Below are 21,077 nucleotides of genomic sequence, written 5' to 3'. Positions count from 1 at the left end.
TAAATTATTATTGCTCAATAAAAACAAAACAACTAACAATCAATAATACTCAATAATAATGGTACCAAAACCAAACATAAAAAACACTATTCCATACTCCATACCATATGTATCAAAACAACTCTTTCAATACAATACATTGATATATAACCATTTCACAATTACATATCCTTTTTAAGGTCAATTATAAATTACCATTACCACATGACCCCACCATTCTGTCATTCTTATAAATTTAGTTAAATTATTTTTCGTCCTACTTGTCGGTTGGTTTGGTCATATTATTTATTTAGATCTTTGGCAGCACAAGTTTTGGATCACATATCACACTACTAAATTATAATAATAACCAATCGTAATTAATTAAGGTTTACACGTGCCACGTGGAACATAAAATAAAACACAATTACTACTACTATTAATACAACCCACTAAACATATAATTAAACATACTTAATTAATTAAGGGTTGAAAAAGTCTCAACTAATAAGGGGTTTCTCCAACATAATTACCAGGAGGATCGTAGAAACAAATGGCGATTGTGGTCTGATCCTTGGTACACGTGGCTTGAGCACAGCCCAAATGGAGTGACTTCCTCCATACCACTTGTGTATAAACCCCGCACGTGTGGTTTGGAGCGCACGTGTTGTTTCCGTGGTTATAGTATTTTTTCTCTTCCACCCACTTATCGACCGCCATACGCGGCGTGCTCGAGCCGCCGCCGGCCCAGAACTGATTCGCGCCGTACCTGCTGTTAGTCAGGTTCGCGAAATTGCAGCTCATCTTGTTGCGCTGGTACCTAACAACTCGGCTCGATGCGTTGGCCAATGTCTCGCTCCAATCTAGCGGCTCCACTCCCACTGCGGCTCTGGCTTGGTTGTGCGCCTGGAGATACTCCTTCGCCGCGCTCGATAGTGGTGCTTCGGCGGCTTCGGCTGATGAGCCGCCGAAGATGAATATTACTAGGAGGAGGAGGAGTACGGACGAGGGTGAATATGACGACATCGTGCCTTTTTTTTTTTAAAAAAAAAAAAAATTGAAATGAGAATTTCACGTGTTGGGGGAATTGATTATCAGATGTGTTATTTATAGAAGAGAAGGGAATGTAAGTGATTTTACTAATTTGCCATTTCTTTAATGGAAAATTTACAATTGTATATAATTTTTGATGATTGTGAAGAAGGGGTGTTAAGTAATAGTCTTGAGCCTTTTTTATATATATATATAGTACAATCTTGATCCATTAATAACTCTATAAATTTGTATTTTTATCCCATATATATCTTTAGGCATAGAAAAAATAGAAGTGTTTCAATGAAAAGTAAAAAAGTTATTTATTATTATTATTAATAATTTTGAAATCATTTTTGGAGATTTTTTTTTTTTTTGAAAAAAAAAAGACATAGTTATTGAAAATCTATTTTTGAAATTAGAATAATTTATTAATATTTTAATTTATAACTTTTTAATAATATTCAAATACTTTAAAATATGTAAAAATAATTATAAATATATGAACAATTATTTAAATAAAATAATAAATCAAAAATCACTTATTATCTCATACAAATTTAGGTATAAAAAGCAAAAGTTTAAATTTAGTCAAAGGGGCCATACTCATAGTCTAAAAATGATTTTAAGTTTTTTTTCCCTCTAATTCATAACTTTCTTGCTATTTAATATTTATTAATTTGAATTATATGTGTAAAAGAGTACGTGTAAGTAGGGATTGGAATGTAAATATACATATAGGTTATGGGAAAGCAAAGTTTGGTAGTGGAGCATTATGGGATTAAGTTAGGTCTATAGTACTTTAATTTAGTGTTATTTTAATTTAGTGAAAGATTGAGAAAAAATAAGTGGGTTTCCGAGTAGAAGAGGAGGTTAATTTTATAAGAGAGATCTTTATATAAAATATAGGGCAAGTCTTTAGTACACTTCTATAAAGAGGTGTTTTGATAAATTCATTATTTGTTTGGGCAGTTGAGAGAATTTTTTTTATCATCATAAATATTATAGTTATTTAAGAATGCTTATAAATTTTTTAAAAATTTCGAGTACTTTACAATATTAAAAAATAAAATTAAATATATTATTGTGCACGATTATCTTTTCTTATACACGTGGTAAATAATTGCTTGAACTTTATTTTTGATATTGTAAACTATTTAAAATTTTTAAAAATTTATAAATAATTCTAAATAGTTATAAGGTATGTGATTATGAAAAAAAAATAAACTAACCTTTTTTTCAAAACGGATAAAAAATTTACTAAAATAAAAAAAAAAATGTATACTGTTTAAATTTCCTAAAATATATTTTAATATTTTATAAAATTGTGTTAAAGTGTTGAAGTTTGTACATAATAAGAAGGCACGTGACATTTTTGACTATTCATAGATCTGTTAAAACAAAAGAGGAGTCAGATCATGTGAGCTGCATTTATAACTTCCCCAAAATTGAGTTCAAATAATCAAAACAATTTCAAGTTTGCCATATTATTATGCCACCACACTACACATGTGTATAGCTAACACTTATTCACTTCTTAACCTCTTTAAACTCTATAATTATAGGTCCACATCCACATGGGTCATACATATACACATGTATATACATTCATATTTATAACAAGCTAGTTGACCCAATGGCCAGGTAAAGCATAGTGTCATTGATATTATGTGATCATCATTTCATATCATAACTCATATGGTTACAAATATTCTAACAATATTAGCTAGGTTTATGCATGATGTTTTATATATATGATCATTTTAATATGTATGTATATAGTTGTTATTATTAATAATTGCATCATTAATGTTATTAAATGGAGCTTAATCATAAATATGATCATATCTCATTGCACAATAATTATATATTAATTAATGACAATGTGCAAAGTTATTATAGGTCTATTATTGTGTCCATTGTACATATGGTGTTGATAATGTTCGTTTGACTCCTAATAATGAGGATATATATAAACTACTAATATTAGTATAATTTTAATTAAATAATAATTTACATGATATATAATTTTTTTTGTACAATACAAAATGTTATACAATACATTTATAAAAATAAACTTATCATAATTACAAAAAATAACAACACAAATGTTTATTTTTTAAAATTATTTAGTTTAGAAAAAACGCAGAGACCCAAAATTATGAGAAAAGATGATACTTGTTGTACTCCCTGAGGTGCTAGGATCTAAAATGATCATACTAATTTTTTTTTTTGAAATGATAATACTAGTTTGTTGATTGGCAAGTAAGTTCAAAAATTGCTAATACTGAACAACAATGAGTTGAGGAAGAAGGGTGTTAGTCTCATCAGAATTGGTATTAGCATTATTGCAGGCTTGAAGTTGGTTTGCAATATATAGCCTTCTTTAGCTTGTTTGCTTTGTATCCAGGTAGGTATCCGTGGATCTTGTAACATATTTCTAATGTATGACCAAGTACATTATAGTGAGTGCAAAAGGGTTTGTTGTGTTTGGGAGGATGAGTCTTTGGATCTTGAGGATCACATTACTTGGTAGAGTTTTTATCATCCTGAAAAACAAAGACCATATTGGAGTTAGAATTTGCACCAGTAGCTAAGTTCCTTTTTTGATTTTCTTCTTGAGTAACAAGGTGAAAAACTCTATTTGCTACAGGCAGTGGATCCATCAAGAGAATGCTTTCTCTGACTTGAGAGTAGTGATTTGATAGTCTCATTAAGAAAGACATGATGTACTCCATATGATAATGTTCTTGAAGCTTCTTGACTCCACCGCAAACGCAGGCATTACATGTGCACGTGGGTCTGTAATTCGACAGTTTTTCCCAAATAGTTTTCAATTTGGTATAGCACATGTTGATCATTTGATTGTCCTACTTCAGATTCATCAACGCTTTTCTAAGATTGAAGATGTGAGGCCCATTTCTCTGGTGAAAATGTACTTACAAGTTTGTCCAGATCGTTGCTATTGAAGAAGACTAGAAGAGATTTCTTTAGACGCAGAATTAAGAATCTAAGAAATCACTATATAGTTGTTACAAATCTAAGCATTATACATATTGAAATAAGTAGGTGAGAGTTTAGGGAGTCCAAGAAACCAATCTTGTTTTTAACAGAGATAGTAAGTTGCATAGCACGACTCCAAGACGCGTAGTTGTACTGCCCAATGAGAAGCTGAGAAACTAGGATATTTTTTGGATTGTCTCCACGGTGAAGATAGTATGGATCACTTGTATCTTCCAGAGGAGTTTTCGTAGTAGTAGTCTGAATTGTTTGATTGCTATGCGAACTAGAAACCGATTGAGTTATGGAAAGATTAGTAGTTCTGACATCGGTTGGAATGGTTTGATTATCGTTCGACATTTTTAGAGAGAAGAGAATCAGCGAGTTCTAGAGGTACAGGGGAACGAATCACCAACAGATTGATGATCGGAGCTGAAGGGAAGAACACCACCTTCGTCAAAGAAGAAGACACGACTTGTCAAGGAAGGAAGGATCAAGATCGATCAAGAGAAAGCTTGAATTTTCTGCTTTGATACCATATTGCGGAAGAAAATCTTTGAGAGAGAATGAAAAATTATATTAAATTAAAAATTACTTAATGAATATAAGTAGTGTAAAGAGCACACATATATACAGAAAGGGAGAAGAGAAGAGGCCGTTAACAAACTAAAGGTAAAAAAAGGATAAAGAATTAACTAACCTACCTATCCCAACTACCTAATGTTGGATTAAAATCCTTAATATGGGCTCATATGTATATTAGTGTATTGCTATTTGAAGCTTGGCCAAAAATAAAGTGATCATTTTAGTAATTGTGGGTCATTGGGTATTAAAGTGTCATGGGCTAAATGTGTAGATACCCTAAGCGATATTTCTAATTTATTGAGGGGCTAAATTAGAAATACTTAAAATTAATAACCTAGCTATGAGGTTATAAATTGGTAGTGGTCCCCAAGAAACAAGAAAAAATTTCTATTCTCATCTTCCCCCATCAAGAGAGAAAATTAGAAAACCTAAGTCTTGTTTTCTTGGAAGATCATTACCCAAAATCACCACAAAGATTATCTCTACAAGATGGATTAAGATCATCACTATCTATGAATTAAGGTACGCTTCCGCCATTTGAATTCTTCTCTTTGAATCAACAAATGTATTCTTTAGATCTATAGTTATACACTTATAATTATATGTAATATGTTTATCTATAGAATTGAATTTTATTGTTGCATATTTTATGAGTGATATAGAAACTAACAAGTGGTATCAAGAACCACTTTTGATTGATTCTTTGAGAATTTAAGGTTTATGTTAAAGAAATTTGGGAAATTTAAAAATTAGGGTTATGGTCTTTCCACTTTTTGGCTTGAGATATAAATTTATATATGTTTATATCATGATGATTAAGTAATGCTATTTTTTGGGTTTAAATTTTATTTATTTGTTTTGGTTTCATAATATATCGTTCTCCTCTGATGTATTGATGTATTGATTTTTTATGACTACCGTATAAATATAACTTGATGTTTGATTGCCATTGAATCAATGGTTTAAGATAAGTTATGAATTACAGTAGCACACCCTCGAGATTGCAACAATACTCATTCCAAATTATTACTACAGTTACCAATAAATTCAAAATACATGTTATATCTTTTATCCTAATATCAATTTCGTAGTATTTTTTTTTTATTAAGGGGATTAAGCTTTTGGATATACATATATGGGAATTAAGGATTTGGTAAGATATTATTTGGTATATATTTATTGTATTCATTATGTAAATATATATATGGGAATTAAGGATTTAGTAAGATATTATGTGGTATATATTTATTGTATTCATTATGTAAATATATATATGGGAATTAAGGATTTGGTAAGATATTATTTGGTATGTATTTATTGTATTCATTATTTAAATATATATATATATGGAAATTAAGGATTTGGTAAAATGTTATTTAGTATATATTTATTGTATTTATTATTTTTTATTTGGGATTGATGTGTTATTATATATTGAGATAAAGTCAAAACTCATTTGAATCAATTTTGTTCAAATTTGGCATACTAAAATTTTAAAGTTTGTCTCTCATTCTAAATGAGTTGATTGAAACATGATGTCGCCAAAGCAACCTCTCTTGTGTAGATTGCTCATGAGGAATGTTAGATGTTTGTGTGTGTGTTTCTCATGTAAGTATTGATCGGCCCAAAGGAAGGTTATACTTATTTTGAGGGCACACATACTTGTGGTGATAAATATGTGACAATTATAAGGTTTCCATGTGAACAATATGTACAGTCCAAAGATTGACAAATTGTTTGACAGGATTTATTGTCAATATTTGATCGCTACAACAAGAGTACCGCTTACAGTTAATATTACTGTCCAAAGACTTGATATTAATGGTGTGTTTGGTATCTTGAGATGGGATTTGCCATTATTTGAACTTATTTTGTTATGTTGATTCTTTTGTGAACCCTTGGTTATTTGTTCTATTTTTTTTGCTCATGTTTTAGTTATATCTACCAACATAAAGTTAATTCTCATGCCAATGAGATAAATTTTTAAGTAAAGGAAAGATGCAAATATGCTTCTTTAGCTACCTTGTTTAAAGAAAGGATAAGGACAAAGATAAAATTCAGTATGTTGCATATGGAACACTGTTAAAGAAAGTGCAAAAGATTTTAGATATGGAATTATCTATGACTTTTACAAAAGGAATTAAAATAAGGTTAAAGTGTTCCAAGTATGTCATTAGACATATCTAATGAAAATAAGTTTCTCACTATGGTTTGTTTTGTAAATGATTTAATTTATTGTACCTAACTATACTTAATAAGTAATTTTTTATGAAATTTCTTATGTAAGTATACTATGGAAGGTTATCTATGAAACTAAAAGCCAAGTGATGATGAAAGATTCATCTTTAGGGGCAAAAGTGAAACATCTACATATGAGGCTATAAGGATATTCAAACTATGGTTAAAGACTAGTTATTTTTTTGGATTTGGAAAAGACTTATACAGTATCATCACCTAGATGAGTTTTGGTTTTGAATTCTATTTTGAATAAGTTAGGACATTCTTGTTCATTTAGAATTTAAAAGTCTTTTCCAATATTGGTTCTACTAGCTCTTTAATTTATGTATTTATTGAAATTTGCCTCATAAAAAAGAAATCTTATAATTTCTCTTATGGTACAAAATATAAATTGAATCATGAGAATTCTATTATACTTTGGTATAAGTATTAAGATTATATCTCCCAAAAGGAGAATAGAAGGACTTATTTTTAATAGAATTCTTGATCCCTTGATTTAATAAATTTTAGATTTTATAAAGGGGTAACAAACAAACATAAAGAAATCAAGCGACAAAATAAAAGTTTCATTATCTAAGAATTTATGCTATATTTTGGTAGATCTTTCCTCATGATTTCATGGAATGATCAATAATAGTATCTTGTCTTCAGACTAATGAAACTTGTTTTGTTCATAAGGCATTAATCTTTAGACGTTTCTTTTAAATTTTTTAAACCATAGTTGACAAATCAACTAGGTAAGAAAATTAAAATCGTTGAAACTAACTATGATGGTTAACACTACCATGGGAGGTATGACGAATCAAGTGAATAACGTCTAAGATTATTTTGCACAAATACTAAAGAAATGTAATTTCATCTTCCAATACAAAATGTTAGGCAAATCTAACATGAAGGGTATTTGAGAGATGTAATTAACATTTATCTAAGGACATGACTAGAAGTGTGATAATTCATTCTTCGTCATGAAACTCGTTTTTTGGGGAGAAACACTTAAGAATGCAACATAAATTCTGAACTGTGTATCAAGTAAAGTATAAGTTAAAACTATTTATAAACTAAGGTTGTGGTTAGACTCATAGTCTAACATATAGATATATTCTATTTGTGGATGTTCAATTAAGATGAGGTCTTATAAGCCTCATAAAAGGAATACGAACTCCAAAATAGTAAGGAACTATACTTTACTGTATACTCTAGTAATTAAAAAAGCTACAATTTTTGTGATCCCACATTATGGTTCAATTTTGAGACGAGAAACTTTAATAATTTTGAGGATGTTGAGTTTGGGAGAGAAATAAGATTATTATAGATATTGTTCTTGAGAAAGAATTGACGTTAAACTCAATTCCAACTATCACTTTTGACAATGTTTAGTTTTTCATGACTTTCATTGATCAATAAGTGAATCCAGAACCTTGATAAGACAATATCAAACAACTTCTCAATCAAGATATGGTAAATGTTTCAGATAATCAAACTCAACAACCTCAAAGGTCAGTGTCATTAAAGAAATCCATGAGAGAAAGGACATAAGGAAATAATGGAATGATAGACGATGATCCAATCAACTTTTATCATGCCATGAAGGTTCCAACTCTCGAAACTGGACTGATATCATAAATAAAGAGTACAAATTGATGTGAGACAATAAAGTTTTGGTATTTTTCCTATTGCTATAAGGTGTAAAACTAATTGGTTATAAATAAATATTTATAATCAAGAGGGATGCAAATTGCAATGTGGAGAGATGCACATTATGTCTTGCATGTAAGGAATTACTTATAAAGCATATGTTTATTATTTTGAATAGACTTTCTTTGGTTTAATTGAAAGACTATTTCAAGACAAGCATGACACTGACTGCTCATTATGGTCTTGAGTTATATCAAATGGATTACTAATGTGTCATTTATCAATAATGATATTGATGACAAAAGTTATGTGTGCAACGAGAAAACTTTGTGTCCAAAGATCCAAAGAATATGGTTTGCAAATTAGGAAAATCCATGTGTATACTCAAGTAAGCTTCTTGTGAATAATTACACAATTTTCATTAAGTATTCTCATTTGGTTTTTTGAGATAAAAACTTTTGATGATTGTGTATATATCACAGGTTCAGTGGGAGTAAGAATATGATCCTGGTATTATATTGGTGAACAATTGCTTGCCATTAATGATATACTCATTTTGTATTAGGAATTCAATATATGTTGAGAATGTTCTTGAAATATTCTTGAATTATAACAAAAGAGATATATCAATAAAGTATTCAAAATTTTTGGCATGAAAGATACTATACCAGGTGATAAGCTTGTAGCTAAAGAAAATAAGGTGTCTAAATTATTGCCCTAAAAGCAACCTTAGAATTCAAGAAATATAGAAGATTTTTAATTTACATTGGAATCTAATATATGCTCAAGCATGTATGTATTTGTACTTATACATATTAAGAATGTTGGATAGATATTTAAGTAACCATATAAGGAACTTTCGGTATGCAGCCAAATAAGCTATAAGGAATTTAAGGAGAACAAAATACTATATGTTCACTTATCGGAAATCAGAAAAAAGAAAATGTTTGGAGATCATTAAGATTTCTGATTCTGATCTTATAAAGCTTTTAGTTGTGAGATTTTTTGTCACATATGGCTGCAAAATTAAGAATGGTATTGAAAGCTATTAAAGATATATTTTGTGACAATAAATCAATCAGGTTGCATTTTAGTAACAACATGAACTCTATAAGGTCAAAGGCACATTGACTTTGAGCTAATTGTTATTAAAATAAAGTTCAGAGTAATAAGGTGTCTATAGAACATAATAAGGACAAACACCATATTTTGTGTGATCTGGATCATTAAGAATATACCACTTAAGGCTTTTCAGGAGCTTATTGCTCATATATGGATATAGTATTATTTAAGATTGTGCTGGTTTAGTGGGAGTTTGTATTTGAGATGTTCTATCAAGCTGATACATATTTATGGTTTGATTCTGCAGATAAAGTATGGATTTAAGTTTTGAGTACTCTGAATGTATTCTTTCTATTGAGATTTAAGTATAAGGTTAGAAAGAATTAATAAAGAATTGATCTCAATTAAGGAGGACCAGTTGGAAATAGACATGCTAAGATCACATTTGCATGTAATTTTCATGCTACGCATCCATGATTGATCTATGTCATTTGGTTATATTGATATACGTGACCATTGATGGGTTTAGCTACGATAAATGTTGCGAAGGCCGCTTTGATCCTATGTTAGTATAATTAATGGACGAGATTGTTTTGAAATACCTATAATTATGATAGCAAAAGTTAAGCGCTTATAAGGTTACACACTATCAGAAAACATATGTAGCCCAAGTGGGAGATTGTTGGATTAAAATCCTTAATATGGGCTCATATGTATATTAGTGTATTGCTATTTGAAGCTTGGCCCAAAATAAAGTGATCATTTTAGTAATTGTGGGTCATTGGGTATTAAAGAGTCATGGGCTAAATGTGTAGATACCCTAAGCGATATTTCTAATTTATTGAGGGGCTAAATTAGAAATACTTAAAATTAATAACCTAGCTATGAGGTTATAAATTGGTAGTGGTCCCCAAGAAACAAGAAAAAATTTCTATTCTCATCTTCCCCCATCAAGAGAGAAAATTAGAAAACCTAAGTCTTATTTTCTTGGAAGATCATTACCCAAAATCACCACAAAGATTATCTCTACAAGATGGATTAAGATCATCACTATCTATGAATTAAGGTACGCTTCCGCCATTTGAATTCTTCTCTTTGAATCAACAAAGGTATTCTTTAGATCTATAGTTATACACTTATAATTATATGTAATATGTTTATCTATAGAATTGAATTTTATTGTTGCATATTTTATGAGTGATATAGAAACTAACACCTAACTGACTATCATTTAACCAATATAACAACCATGAATACAAGATACATAATTCTATTACAAAATATAATTGAAGAGTGATACAAACAATGATTTTTATAGTTCAAGGAGAATTTTAGTAATGAAAAAATGTTCACGATCAAAACTCTACTAATGTCATAATTCGAGAGCATAAATCTTATTTATTTTAATTAAAATATTACAAATATTATTTTTATAACAAGTAAGTATTATATTTTTACTAAAAATTCAAAAATCAGCACGTGCGACTCTCATTTTCTCTCTCCATGGGTGGAAGTAAAGAAAGCTATAATTTGTTATTATAATTTGTCTAAACTATCTTTCAGAGAGAAAAATGTAATAGTTAGGCTAAACAATTTTTGAATTGTTTAGTTACTGCTTTTGTAGTGTGTATTGTTCAGTAATAGTTGGAATAAAGATTTTTCTAATCCAAAAAAAAAAAATATTATATTTTAATTTAAAATAGATATGTGAGAGCTAATATTAAAAGGATTATTTCACAAATACACAAAAACGACAAAAAAGTTACAAAAATACGGTTTCACAGAATTTTAAATATTTTACGATTTTTTTTTATTTTATTTACAGAAAATACGATTTTTTTTTATATTGTACTCTTGTTAATTTGTTGTTGATTTTTTGTTATCTGTATGTTATTTTTTGTTGTTGTTTTGATATTATTTAAATGATATTTTTTTTGATACTTTTATGTAGTTTTCTTATTGTTTTCATGTTGTTTTTATAGAAAACTGTAAAAATGTAAAAAAAATATCTTAAAACATAAAAATATTATTTTTTTTTACAAAAAATTGTGTTTTATGTAATTATCCCAGTATTAAATACGTACTTACCCATCAAAATAACATATGGTGTTGTCTACTATATAAATACGAAAAAACAATGTAATTATTTCATTTTTTTTTGGGAAATTTACAAAAATACTGGAATTTGAGTTAACTTTGAAAAAATACTGTCACACAGAAATGTTTTCAAAAATATTATGTTTTTATAAAACACCAGTAGAACACAGAACAGAACAACTCAAAACAACAGTAGAAAAACTATAAAACACCAGTAGAACACTAGTGAAAACTTAACACAGTATACTGCAGTACAAAATTTATAAAAAATACAGTAAAAAAGTAAAAAATAACGCATGGCAGTATTTTTGTAAAAAAATAGCAAAAGTTAGTATACCATGTAATTTTTTTTTTTTTTCCAACTATATGGTATGGGCCTAAAACACAATTTCATGCCCATGGGCTTCTTTAAAAGAAACAAAAACTTTGAACCTAAGAATGAGAAAAAGGCCCAAAATATCAAAGTAAGAAGACGAAGTGACACACTTCAATATATCATACTCCTAATTAAGAATTAATAAATAGTAAAAAAATTCTACATCCTATTCGAGTTCATGATTTTAACCGTAAAACTTGTCTAAGGATCAAAGATTTTCGTACAAAGAATGATTAAGGATCTCAAATTTTAATAATGATGTGTTTTATTTGTTTTTCTTTTAGTGTTGTTTTTATTTATTATAATTTATAAGCATACAAAGGAATGATGCGTGCAAATGCATGATAAGGACCTAAAAATTTCTATGTTTTAAATTCTTATGATGGTATAACTGAGTAACTCCAACCACAATATGTACAAGATTAATTGTGATTCTTATCACCATTCAAAAAACTATAAAAATTGTAATAATTTGTAACGTTAATATTTAACGGTGCATAAAAACCATACTTAATTAACCAAATCAAAACAAATTAATGAAGTATATATGTATGTATATCCAAATTACAATTGGCCGGATTGTAATATATGTGAAATTGAACCACTAATTATTACAATCAATATAATCTTATTGTTATGAAATAATATAAAATAATATAAAGTAGATGAGAAGAAAGAAGAAGAAGAGAGAAAGAGAAAGTGAATGAGAATTTATGAATTGTTTATTTCAATGGGGTGAACCCCTATTTATACAAATACAAGAGTGAGATATTAAGAAACTAAGAAAAAGGGAAACTAAGGAAAAGAGGAATGTTGATTACAATTCATGGTAATAAATAAAAGATTTGGACATCCACATAATTATTAATATTTATAACACTCCCCTTTGGATGTCCATAATATAACTGCCTTATTAAAAATCTTGCTGAAAACTTGATCAAAGGAAAAAGAGTATAGTGTAAACTAACTCCCCCTCATTTAGGCATTTGTGGAGATCTTCTAATCGACAAATTTCGATCTTGTCTGCTATCTTCTCAAATGTTGATGTTGGTAATAACTTTGTGAATAAGTTTGTAAGATTGACACTTGATTGAATATGTTGAACACCAATATGCATTTTCTTGAAGCGTATAAAGAAGAATTTCGTGAAATGTGTTCTAACTCTATCTCCTTCAATGTACCTCCTTTTAGTTGAACGATGCAAGCAGTATTATCCATAGAGAATTGCTTGAGTTGATACTTCTTTATTGAGTGCAATCCATATGTTTCCCGAATATGCTATGTCAATGATCTCACTCACACACATTCTCTACTTGCTTCATAAAATGCAAGTATGTTAACATGATTTATAGTTGCCTCGTTAAAAATCTTGCCAGAAAAACCCAGTGGGACAAAATCTGAGCTAGGGAAAAGAGTACAATATATATTTCATATTCATAATTATTTGCAAGTTGCCTCGTTAAAAACCTTGCCAGGAAAACCCATTGGGACAAAACCTGAACTAAGGAAAAAAGAGTGCAACATGAATATGTCTCCCCCTCATGCACATATGATCCATAATTCTTTTGGTGATAATATATCTCATAAGATTATTGTTATCACTTTTAAAATATCACCATATATAATCTTTGATCATATATTTTCTATAACTCTTCCAGAGTATGTATGGACTTCTAAATTATAGATGAGGGGTTCGTGGAACATTAGTCTTTATCCAACTAATTGTATCATTCATGTGTGTACACAACTTTGTTCATACGAAAATTTAAAATTTCAAGTAGATATGAACATAACACATTAATGGTACTACAAATTTTCATTTGTGACAATGATGGTACTCCAAGACCATATATTTATTCCATCTTGTTTTATGATCTTAATTTCCATATCAAATGATCATATATCTATAATTCTTGATACATATGAAGTACTTCAGGACTTCAATACTAATGAACAAACTTTATACATTAATATTTCTCGAAATACAAAAGAAATAAAAGTTTGTTCTTCAATTAATCAAAAACTCTTAAAGAGTCTATCACAACGTATAATTTACGTATTTATATTGCATAGACAACTATAGGTATTTTTCAAATAATAATTTACTCACATGTCTTTATTTCATACAAAGATCTTTGTCATATAGTGCGCGCGACTTTGAATTTATATCACTTAAGACATGTATTATTAAATTCTTCTAGAATTTTTAGATAAGGCTTATTTCAAATTCTAACTATATTAGGAGCTCCAAATAAATAACCTTTTGTTGCAACATTTATGTGACGCTTATAAATCCTCATAAAATATATTCCAGGCTATAATCAAATCATGATTATATTTTCTCAATATTTAAGCCTTACTTCAATCAATCTCATGTCTATGCAAACTTTGTACAACAATTCATTATGTACAAATACATATGTGCAAATTTCTCATTAGAAATATTTATTTGCACACCCTACAGGTCTTACTTCACTTTATGTGAGTAAATTTGCCTGGATTGCGTCATAATATTTTGGCCAAAAATCAAAATGTATGTCGATAATTCTCGACAAATCTAATACAATGACCCTTGCTATCTCATGTTAGTTTATTGCATATGCACACATTCAATATTTATTGTCGGCAAAAATTTCAATAAATGATAATTTCCTCCCATATTGACATAACTTATAGAGATCTCTTTAAATTACATATTTTCAAATATGTTTATCATTTATAGGTACCTATATAGAATCACTTCAGGGATTCAATTATGATCAAATGTGTTATGTCTAACTTCTCTTGGGAGTCTTTTCGAGTACCGTTTTCATCACGGTTATCATTTTAATACTTTATAACATTAAGGTATCTCCATGAGTACCTCTAGATTTAACAACTTCAGGGCAAATCAAATGAACATTTATTAATAATTTCTCCATTGTTCATTTACGCTTCAGGCGTTTTCAACTCATTCTATCTCAACTTTGAATAATATTGATTTGCAGTTGGTATATATCATTTTGAACTATATTGTTCTTATATACTTTGTGCAAGGATCATTTTTCAAAAATTATCATCGATCCCAACTGCTTCTCTCCCCCTGATCGAGAGATTTTTTAAAAATTGTGATATCTAATAATATTAATACACTTGTAGGGATTTCAATATATCACAATGAATCAATATCTATTTAAACTCATATATATTATATGACATTGAACTTCAGGTTCAATAACTTTAGTTTCAAGTTCAATACTTATGAACTTAATTCATTTCTAAGAATGAGTCATACGTGTATAATTAGAAATACATAAATTTACACATTTTGTAAATGCATGATCATATAATCTTATCACATCGATAAGAAACTATGCAATAAAAATCTAATAATGGCTCAAGACTGTTAAAGAAATATAATTTAAATATTTTCTATGTGCAAATATATGCACATTCTTCTTTTGAGCCTTATAAATTAACAATGAGAAGAATCTTCTGGTTCTTCAACAAAATTTAGTCAAATTCTTTGACAATTTATTGCATATGATTGATCATGTCAAAAAATTCAATTCATGAACTTCAGGTTCACTATAATTTGTATTTCAATGAAACTTTCAAAAGGTAATGTAAATTCATTACAACATAATCATTACAAGTTTCATTTTATATACACGAATAATATAATTATATTATTCTCCAAAACATATACACTCTTCAGGAGTCACTATTATGTTTATCAAACTTTATATTTCTTCAGGAATCACTATCATCAATTCAATGATGTGTATAATATAAAATGTACATGACAACTTCATCATGTTGTTATAATGGTCAAATAGATATAACCATAATATATCATTCATGTTTCCTGGTATCTTTTTAACAAGTCGTCTAATTTATTAATAGACTATTCATCAGTCTAATTATCATGACTTGATATATTATATATTTAAATGTACAACCAGTACATATAATAAGTTATTTCTTATCACTTTCATAACTAGATAAAAGTTATATATCTAGGTACATACAAATATATTTTACTACTCTAAGTAGCAATTGTATGTAAGACTTCTTTAGGAAGCTTTTCAAATAATTATTTTGTGATTCTTTATCACTTTGATTATATTAGATCACTAACAAATATTAGTAAATTATATATCCACTTTTGGGAATATGCAAACTAAATTATATAGTAACTATATATATACACATATTCTGCACCAACAATAGTTTGAAACTATTGATTTCAAGAAATAATAAAATATGTATATATTAATTTACTTCTGGCATTGCCAATATATGTGAAATCTATATTCTTTGAAATAGAATTTCATGTCTATTCATTCTCTTTAGGTAATGATATTTAAATATTCTAAATGTACAATAAGTTTGTACAATTCACATTCTATTAAATAATCAAGTATACTTTTATCTTGATTATAAGTATGTCCGTACTACAGGTACGCGACAACTATTATTAAATTCCACATATGATATATAAATTTCATGCACTTTGATTATGTGTGGTATCTCATCTTTTAGTTGTTTCCATTTTTTCTGGAAATATTTGAGTAGTAAATAATGTCATTGATTATTTAAAATCATTACATTCACTTCGGGGAATGACGTTGAACAAGTAGAACATTATTATAAATTTCTTAAAAATTTATTACTTGTTCATCCATAAAAAATATAAGAAATTATTCAACAATTTCTTTTACGATATTTCAAAGAATATATGAATGCAATTTTTGCATAGTCTCCAAGATGTATGCAAAATTTAATCTTTAACATATGTCAGATTCAATAATTTCCAACATTGCAAGTAATAACAATGTATAATAACATGACTAATACGAGGAATCTTTAAAAGTGATTGACTTCAATTCGTATCATTCTCTGCAGGGAATGATGAACAATAAATACTGCCTCATGTATTTAAATAACATTAGTCATGCTCATTGTTATTCTTATACTTTAATGTTTCAATGCAATTTTTTTAACATTCTTTTTGGGTATTCAAAACCCACTATAAAATTACATCAATAATAATCATTTTTAATGATTCTTTAGTTGTATTCACATAAATACAATCATTTTTTTTTCTTCGATAAATATAAAACATTTACTTCAGAAAATGTTTGTCAAAATCTATATCGATATTAGATTATTTTTCATTGTCCTCAAAGAATACAAGAACATATATATAAATATGTATTCATCTCTTTCATTATATATTCATCAACTATATAATGAATATTACGTTTGCATAATCTTCAGGATATATGCAAGATTTTATTGAGGACGCATAATCATCAGGATGTATGCAATATTTTATCGAGGATGCATAATCTTCAGGATATATGCAATATTTTATCGATGATGCATAATCTTCAGGATATATGCAATATTTTATCGATGATGCATAATCTTCAGGATATATGCAATATTTTATCGATGATGCATAATCTTTAGGATATATGCAATATTTTATCGATGATACATAATCTTCTGGATATATGTATAATTTATATAGATTTTCTCTATCATATCATAGGCACACATATATTGTAAATATTATGAATGATAAGACCATTATATATATATATATGAAATCAATAATAAATATATAAAAATATATACATACAGATATAATATATAGATATATAGATAAAAAGAAAAAAGAAACCAAATGATTCTTGAAATTGTTTCGCCGAGAAGAGTATATATATAAATATATATTTAGTGTATTTTGACTTTGAAACAATTCAAGAACTTTAACAAGATACTTACATTGGGACTTGGGTAGAGACTCATGCTTGAAGCTTGGGCAGAGACTCATGCTTGAAGCTTGGGCAGAGACTCGTGCTGATAACGTGTTATGAAATAATATAAAATAATATAAAGTAGATGAGAAGAAAGAAGAAGAAGAGAGAAAGAGAAAGTGAATGAGAATTTATGAGTTGTTTATTCCAATGGGATGAACCCCTATTTATACAAATACAAGAGTGAGATATTAAGAAACTAAGAAAAAGGGAACTTTTTTCCCTCCCCGAGAAAAAACATAGCTAAGAGATGATGGAAAAGAAGGTGGAAAGACCACATGAAATCATTTATACTCCCATGAGTGAGGTGTTGGTTTTCCAACTGTAAGCTTCTTTTGCTTGCTTATTTTCTGTTTGGCTAGAGTGTTTGGCTAGAGTAAAGCACTATGGATTCTGGCGAGAGCTCTGTGGCTAGGGACAACATTGAAGAACTCCGGCTACAGTTCATCGAAGATGCTTCGTTGGAGCTAGAGGCGGATATTGAGATCAATGAGGAAGTTTCAAAAACAGGGGTCCTAGCCTCCCTGGTTGGGTCTCGTAACCTCTCTAAAGGCCGGGTGAAACAGATATTATCGGGTATTTGGTCGACGGCAGGAAAATGGAGAATCAAATCCTTAGAACAGGGATTGTGGGGGTTCTTTTTTGACAACTTGTCTGATAAGGAAGAAATACTGAACAGGAGACCGTGGATAGTGGCGGGGCAACTCTTAAACATCCGTGAATGGCCGGCGGATGGGTACTGGCAAGGTGTGTCGATGAACAAGGCCGTTTTCTGGGTTGAGATACATGGGCTCCCAACCCCTTTCCTGGCAGCTCAGAACTCGGCGGTTATTGGGGCCAAGGTAGGAGAGTTCATTATAGGAGACGGGGCTGATAACAGAGTAATAGCTAGGCGGGGCTTCCTGAAACTTAAGGTCGACATTAGAATCGACCTTCAACTCCCGGCCGGATTTTATCTCAGCATCACCAGAGGAAGACGTGAATGGATTCAATTTAAGTATCGCAAGTTGCCCAAGGTGTGTTTCAACTGTGGATATCTTTATCATGATAGTAATGGGTGTACAAAGGATCGAGCCTATGCATATCCTCCGATTGGGGATGCCGTCCCCCTCTATGGACCCTGGATAAAGGCATCCATTCCGATTCGAAACTGCTTTGATACTAGGGGCCCGACTCTCATCCGCCAACTTGGTGGCCGGCCGACGTCACTGCCTGGAAATTCGAATATTCAGGCCGTGAGTACGAAAGCGAGGGACGTGCATGGTACTGCTGAAGGTGGTGCGGCCACTACTGGTACGAATGGAAAGGGTACGACTGTCAGGACACCTGGCAAATTGGTGAAGGAGACACCTGTTAAGGTGGTTGGTGGAATGAATATGGAAAACGTGGCCCACCCAATGAACAATTTGGGCTTGAACCCTGATGATAATAGGGTCATCTTAAGTATGATGCCTAACGTGGGCCCTGTTGCAGCCCAAATGGTTGATCTACCCCATCATGAGATATGCAAGTCCAGAACCCCACACATTCATCCTGAGCCCATTATAATCTCTGGGCCTTCTCTTGATACGTTGGGTCAGGAGCCCAAACCCCTTCAGCTTGAAGACAAGTCCATTCCTAATGATCCAAAATGGTTCCACTCTAATGAAGTGCCCATTTTCAAGGACTCTAACTCAAAGAAGAGAAAAGCAGTGGGTAATGTATCCCCCATTGTTTTCCTGACATCCAAGCCTACCCCTGGCAACGAAGATGCTTCGAAGACAGGCGGGAGGGGCGGTTCTTTCTCCTTGGGGTCTTCATCTCCGGCGTCCAAAGCAAACAACCCCAAAAAATCGGAGAGTCGGAAAAAACCTCACACCCGAAGCAAAGGAATTCGTGAAAAGGTTGATACGGAGATTCCTCATTCACCTCATTCATCTCAAGGTATGGACGTTAATTGTGTCTCTAAGATTGGAGAGATGTTATTTGAAGTCAAAATTGATCAAAATTTTCATGTGGGCGAGGAGGCGGCCCTTACCAAGCCCCCCACGATCCCATGAAAGCCCTGTCGTGGAATTGCCGAGGGCTTGCGAGACCCTCGGCAATCCAAGCTATTTTAGCTTGGGTAAAGAAATGGCAAGTGGACTGTGTTTTTCTTATGGAGACGAAGATAGGGGAGAACCACATGAGAAATATTTGTAAGAACCTTCACTTTGACAATGGTAGTTACATTCCCTCGGTTGGCATAGGTGGTGGCTTTTGTTTGTTATGGAATAATTGTGTTAACATAAAGATTTTAAAGAAGGTGGAGTCGGGCTTTGTTTGTCGGGTGAATGACCACGGGTTTCAGGATTCTTGGCATCTTTTTGCGGTTTACGGGACTCCCTACGCTGATCAAAAGTCTGAGTTTTGGGAGAATTTGGCAGACCAAATAAACTCTTGTAATGGCCCCTGGGCACTCATGGGAGATCTGAATGTTATTTTGGCTAAGGAGGATAAATCGGGAGGTCGCTGCTTTGCCTACCGTGATGGCTCTGTTTTGAGGAATTTCTTGTTCTCAACTGGGGGTGTTGATTTGGGTTTTATTGGCTGCAAGTACACTTGGCAAAATAAAAGAGGAACTGGTCGTTTGGTGAAGGAGCGCATTGACCGTGTGATTGTTGATACAAGCTGGTTGAGCCTCTGTCCTAAAGGTGGAGTTCGTAACTTACCTATCATAAGTTCTGATCACGGAGCCATCTTGTTAGACTCTTGTGCTTTTAGGCCTAGAGGGCCTCGCCCCTTCAGATTCTTTGAAGCATGGTTCTCTGATCTTACTAGTTTGAGCGTCATAAAAGAAGCGTGGTCGAGCAAGGATCCTAATGAGAATAATCCTACTTTGATGAGTAAGTTAGTGAAAACTCAAAATGCCCTCAGATGGTGGAGTAAGAATGTTTTTGGGGATTGCGATCTCCGAATCAAACAAATGGAACTTGAGCTCCAAACTCTTCAATCCAAAGAAGCAAATGAGGTGGATGAGACTACAGAGCGACGGATTCAAGATTCTATAATGGAATTGTGGTCTCGTAAAGAATCTATGTGGAAGCAACGTTCGAGGGAACTCTGGCTCAGCTAAGGGGATAGAAATTCTTCTTTCTTTCACGCCTCTACTATGGTTAGAAGGAAGAGGAATCACATTTGGAATCTTAAAAATCCGAGAGGGCAACTGTGCACCAGGGAAAGTGAAATGGGAAGTATCTTGATTGATTATTTTATGGACCTTTTCTCTTCCAAGGGGGAGGTTCCCT

At 30.8% G+C, this 21,077-nt stretch overlaps 2 protein-coding genes across 2 annotated transcripts; one reads left to right on the top strand and one right to left on the bottom strand.

The window, feature by feature from the left end:
* Window positions 1-310: 310 nt before the first annotated feature.
* On the bottom strand, window positions 311-1,306 carry LOC115714793 (STS14 protein). The gene has a single exon (XM_030643544.2). It carries the CDS (start codon window positions 1,003-1,005, stop codon window positions 484-486), a length of 522 nt encoding a protein of 173 aa, XP_030499404.1. The 5' UTR covers window positions 1,006-1,306; the 3' UTR covers window positions 311-483.
* An 18,540-nt stretch (window positions 1,307-19,846) lies between these two features.
* Window positions 19,847-20,905, top strand: LOC115713782 (uncharacterized). Its single transcript, XM_030642265.1, has one exon. It carries the CDS (start codon window positions 19,847-19,849, stop codon window positions 20,903-20,905), a length of 1,059 nt encoding a protein of 352 aa, XP_030498125.1.
* The last annotated feature ends 172 nt before the right edge of the window (window positions 20,906-21,077 follow it).

The sequence above is a fragment of the Cannabis sativa genome, chromosome 4 (assembly GCF_029168945.1).
Source record: "Cannabis sativa cultivar Pink pepper isolate KNU-18-1 chromosome 4, ASM2916894v1, whole genome shotgun sequence".
Lineage (NCBI taxonomy): Eukaryota > Viridiplantae > Streptophyta > Magnoliopsida > Rosales > Cannabaceae > Cannabis > Cannabis sativa.
This window is presented reverse-complemented; position numbering and strand designations above follow the sequence as displayed.

What these genes read in the sequence shown, in the direction of transcription:
- LOC115714793 (XM_030643544.2), bottom strand. Translation starts at nt 1,005, where the DNA reads ATGTCGTCATATTCACCCTCGTCCGTACTCCTCCTCCTCCTAGTAATA.
- LOC115713782 (XM_030642265.1), top strand. Translation starts at nt 19,847, where the DNA reads ATGAAAGCCCTGTCGTGGAATTGCCGAGGGCTTGCGAGACCCTCGGCA.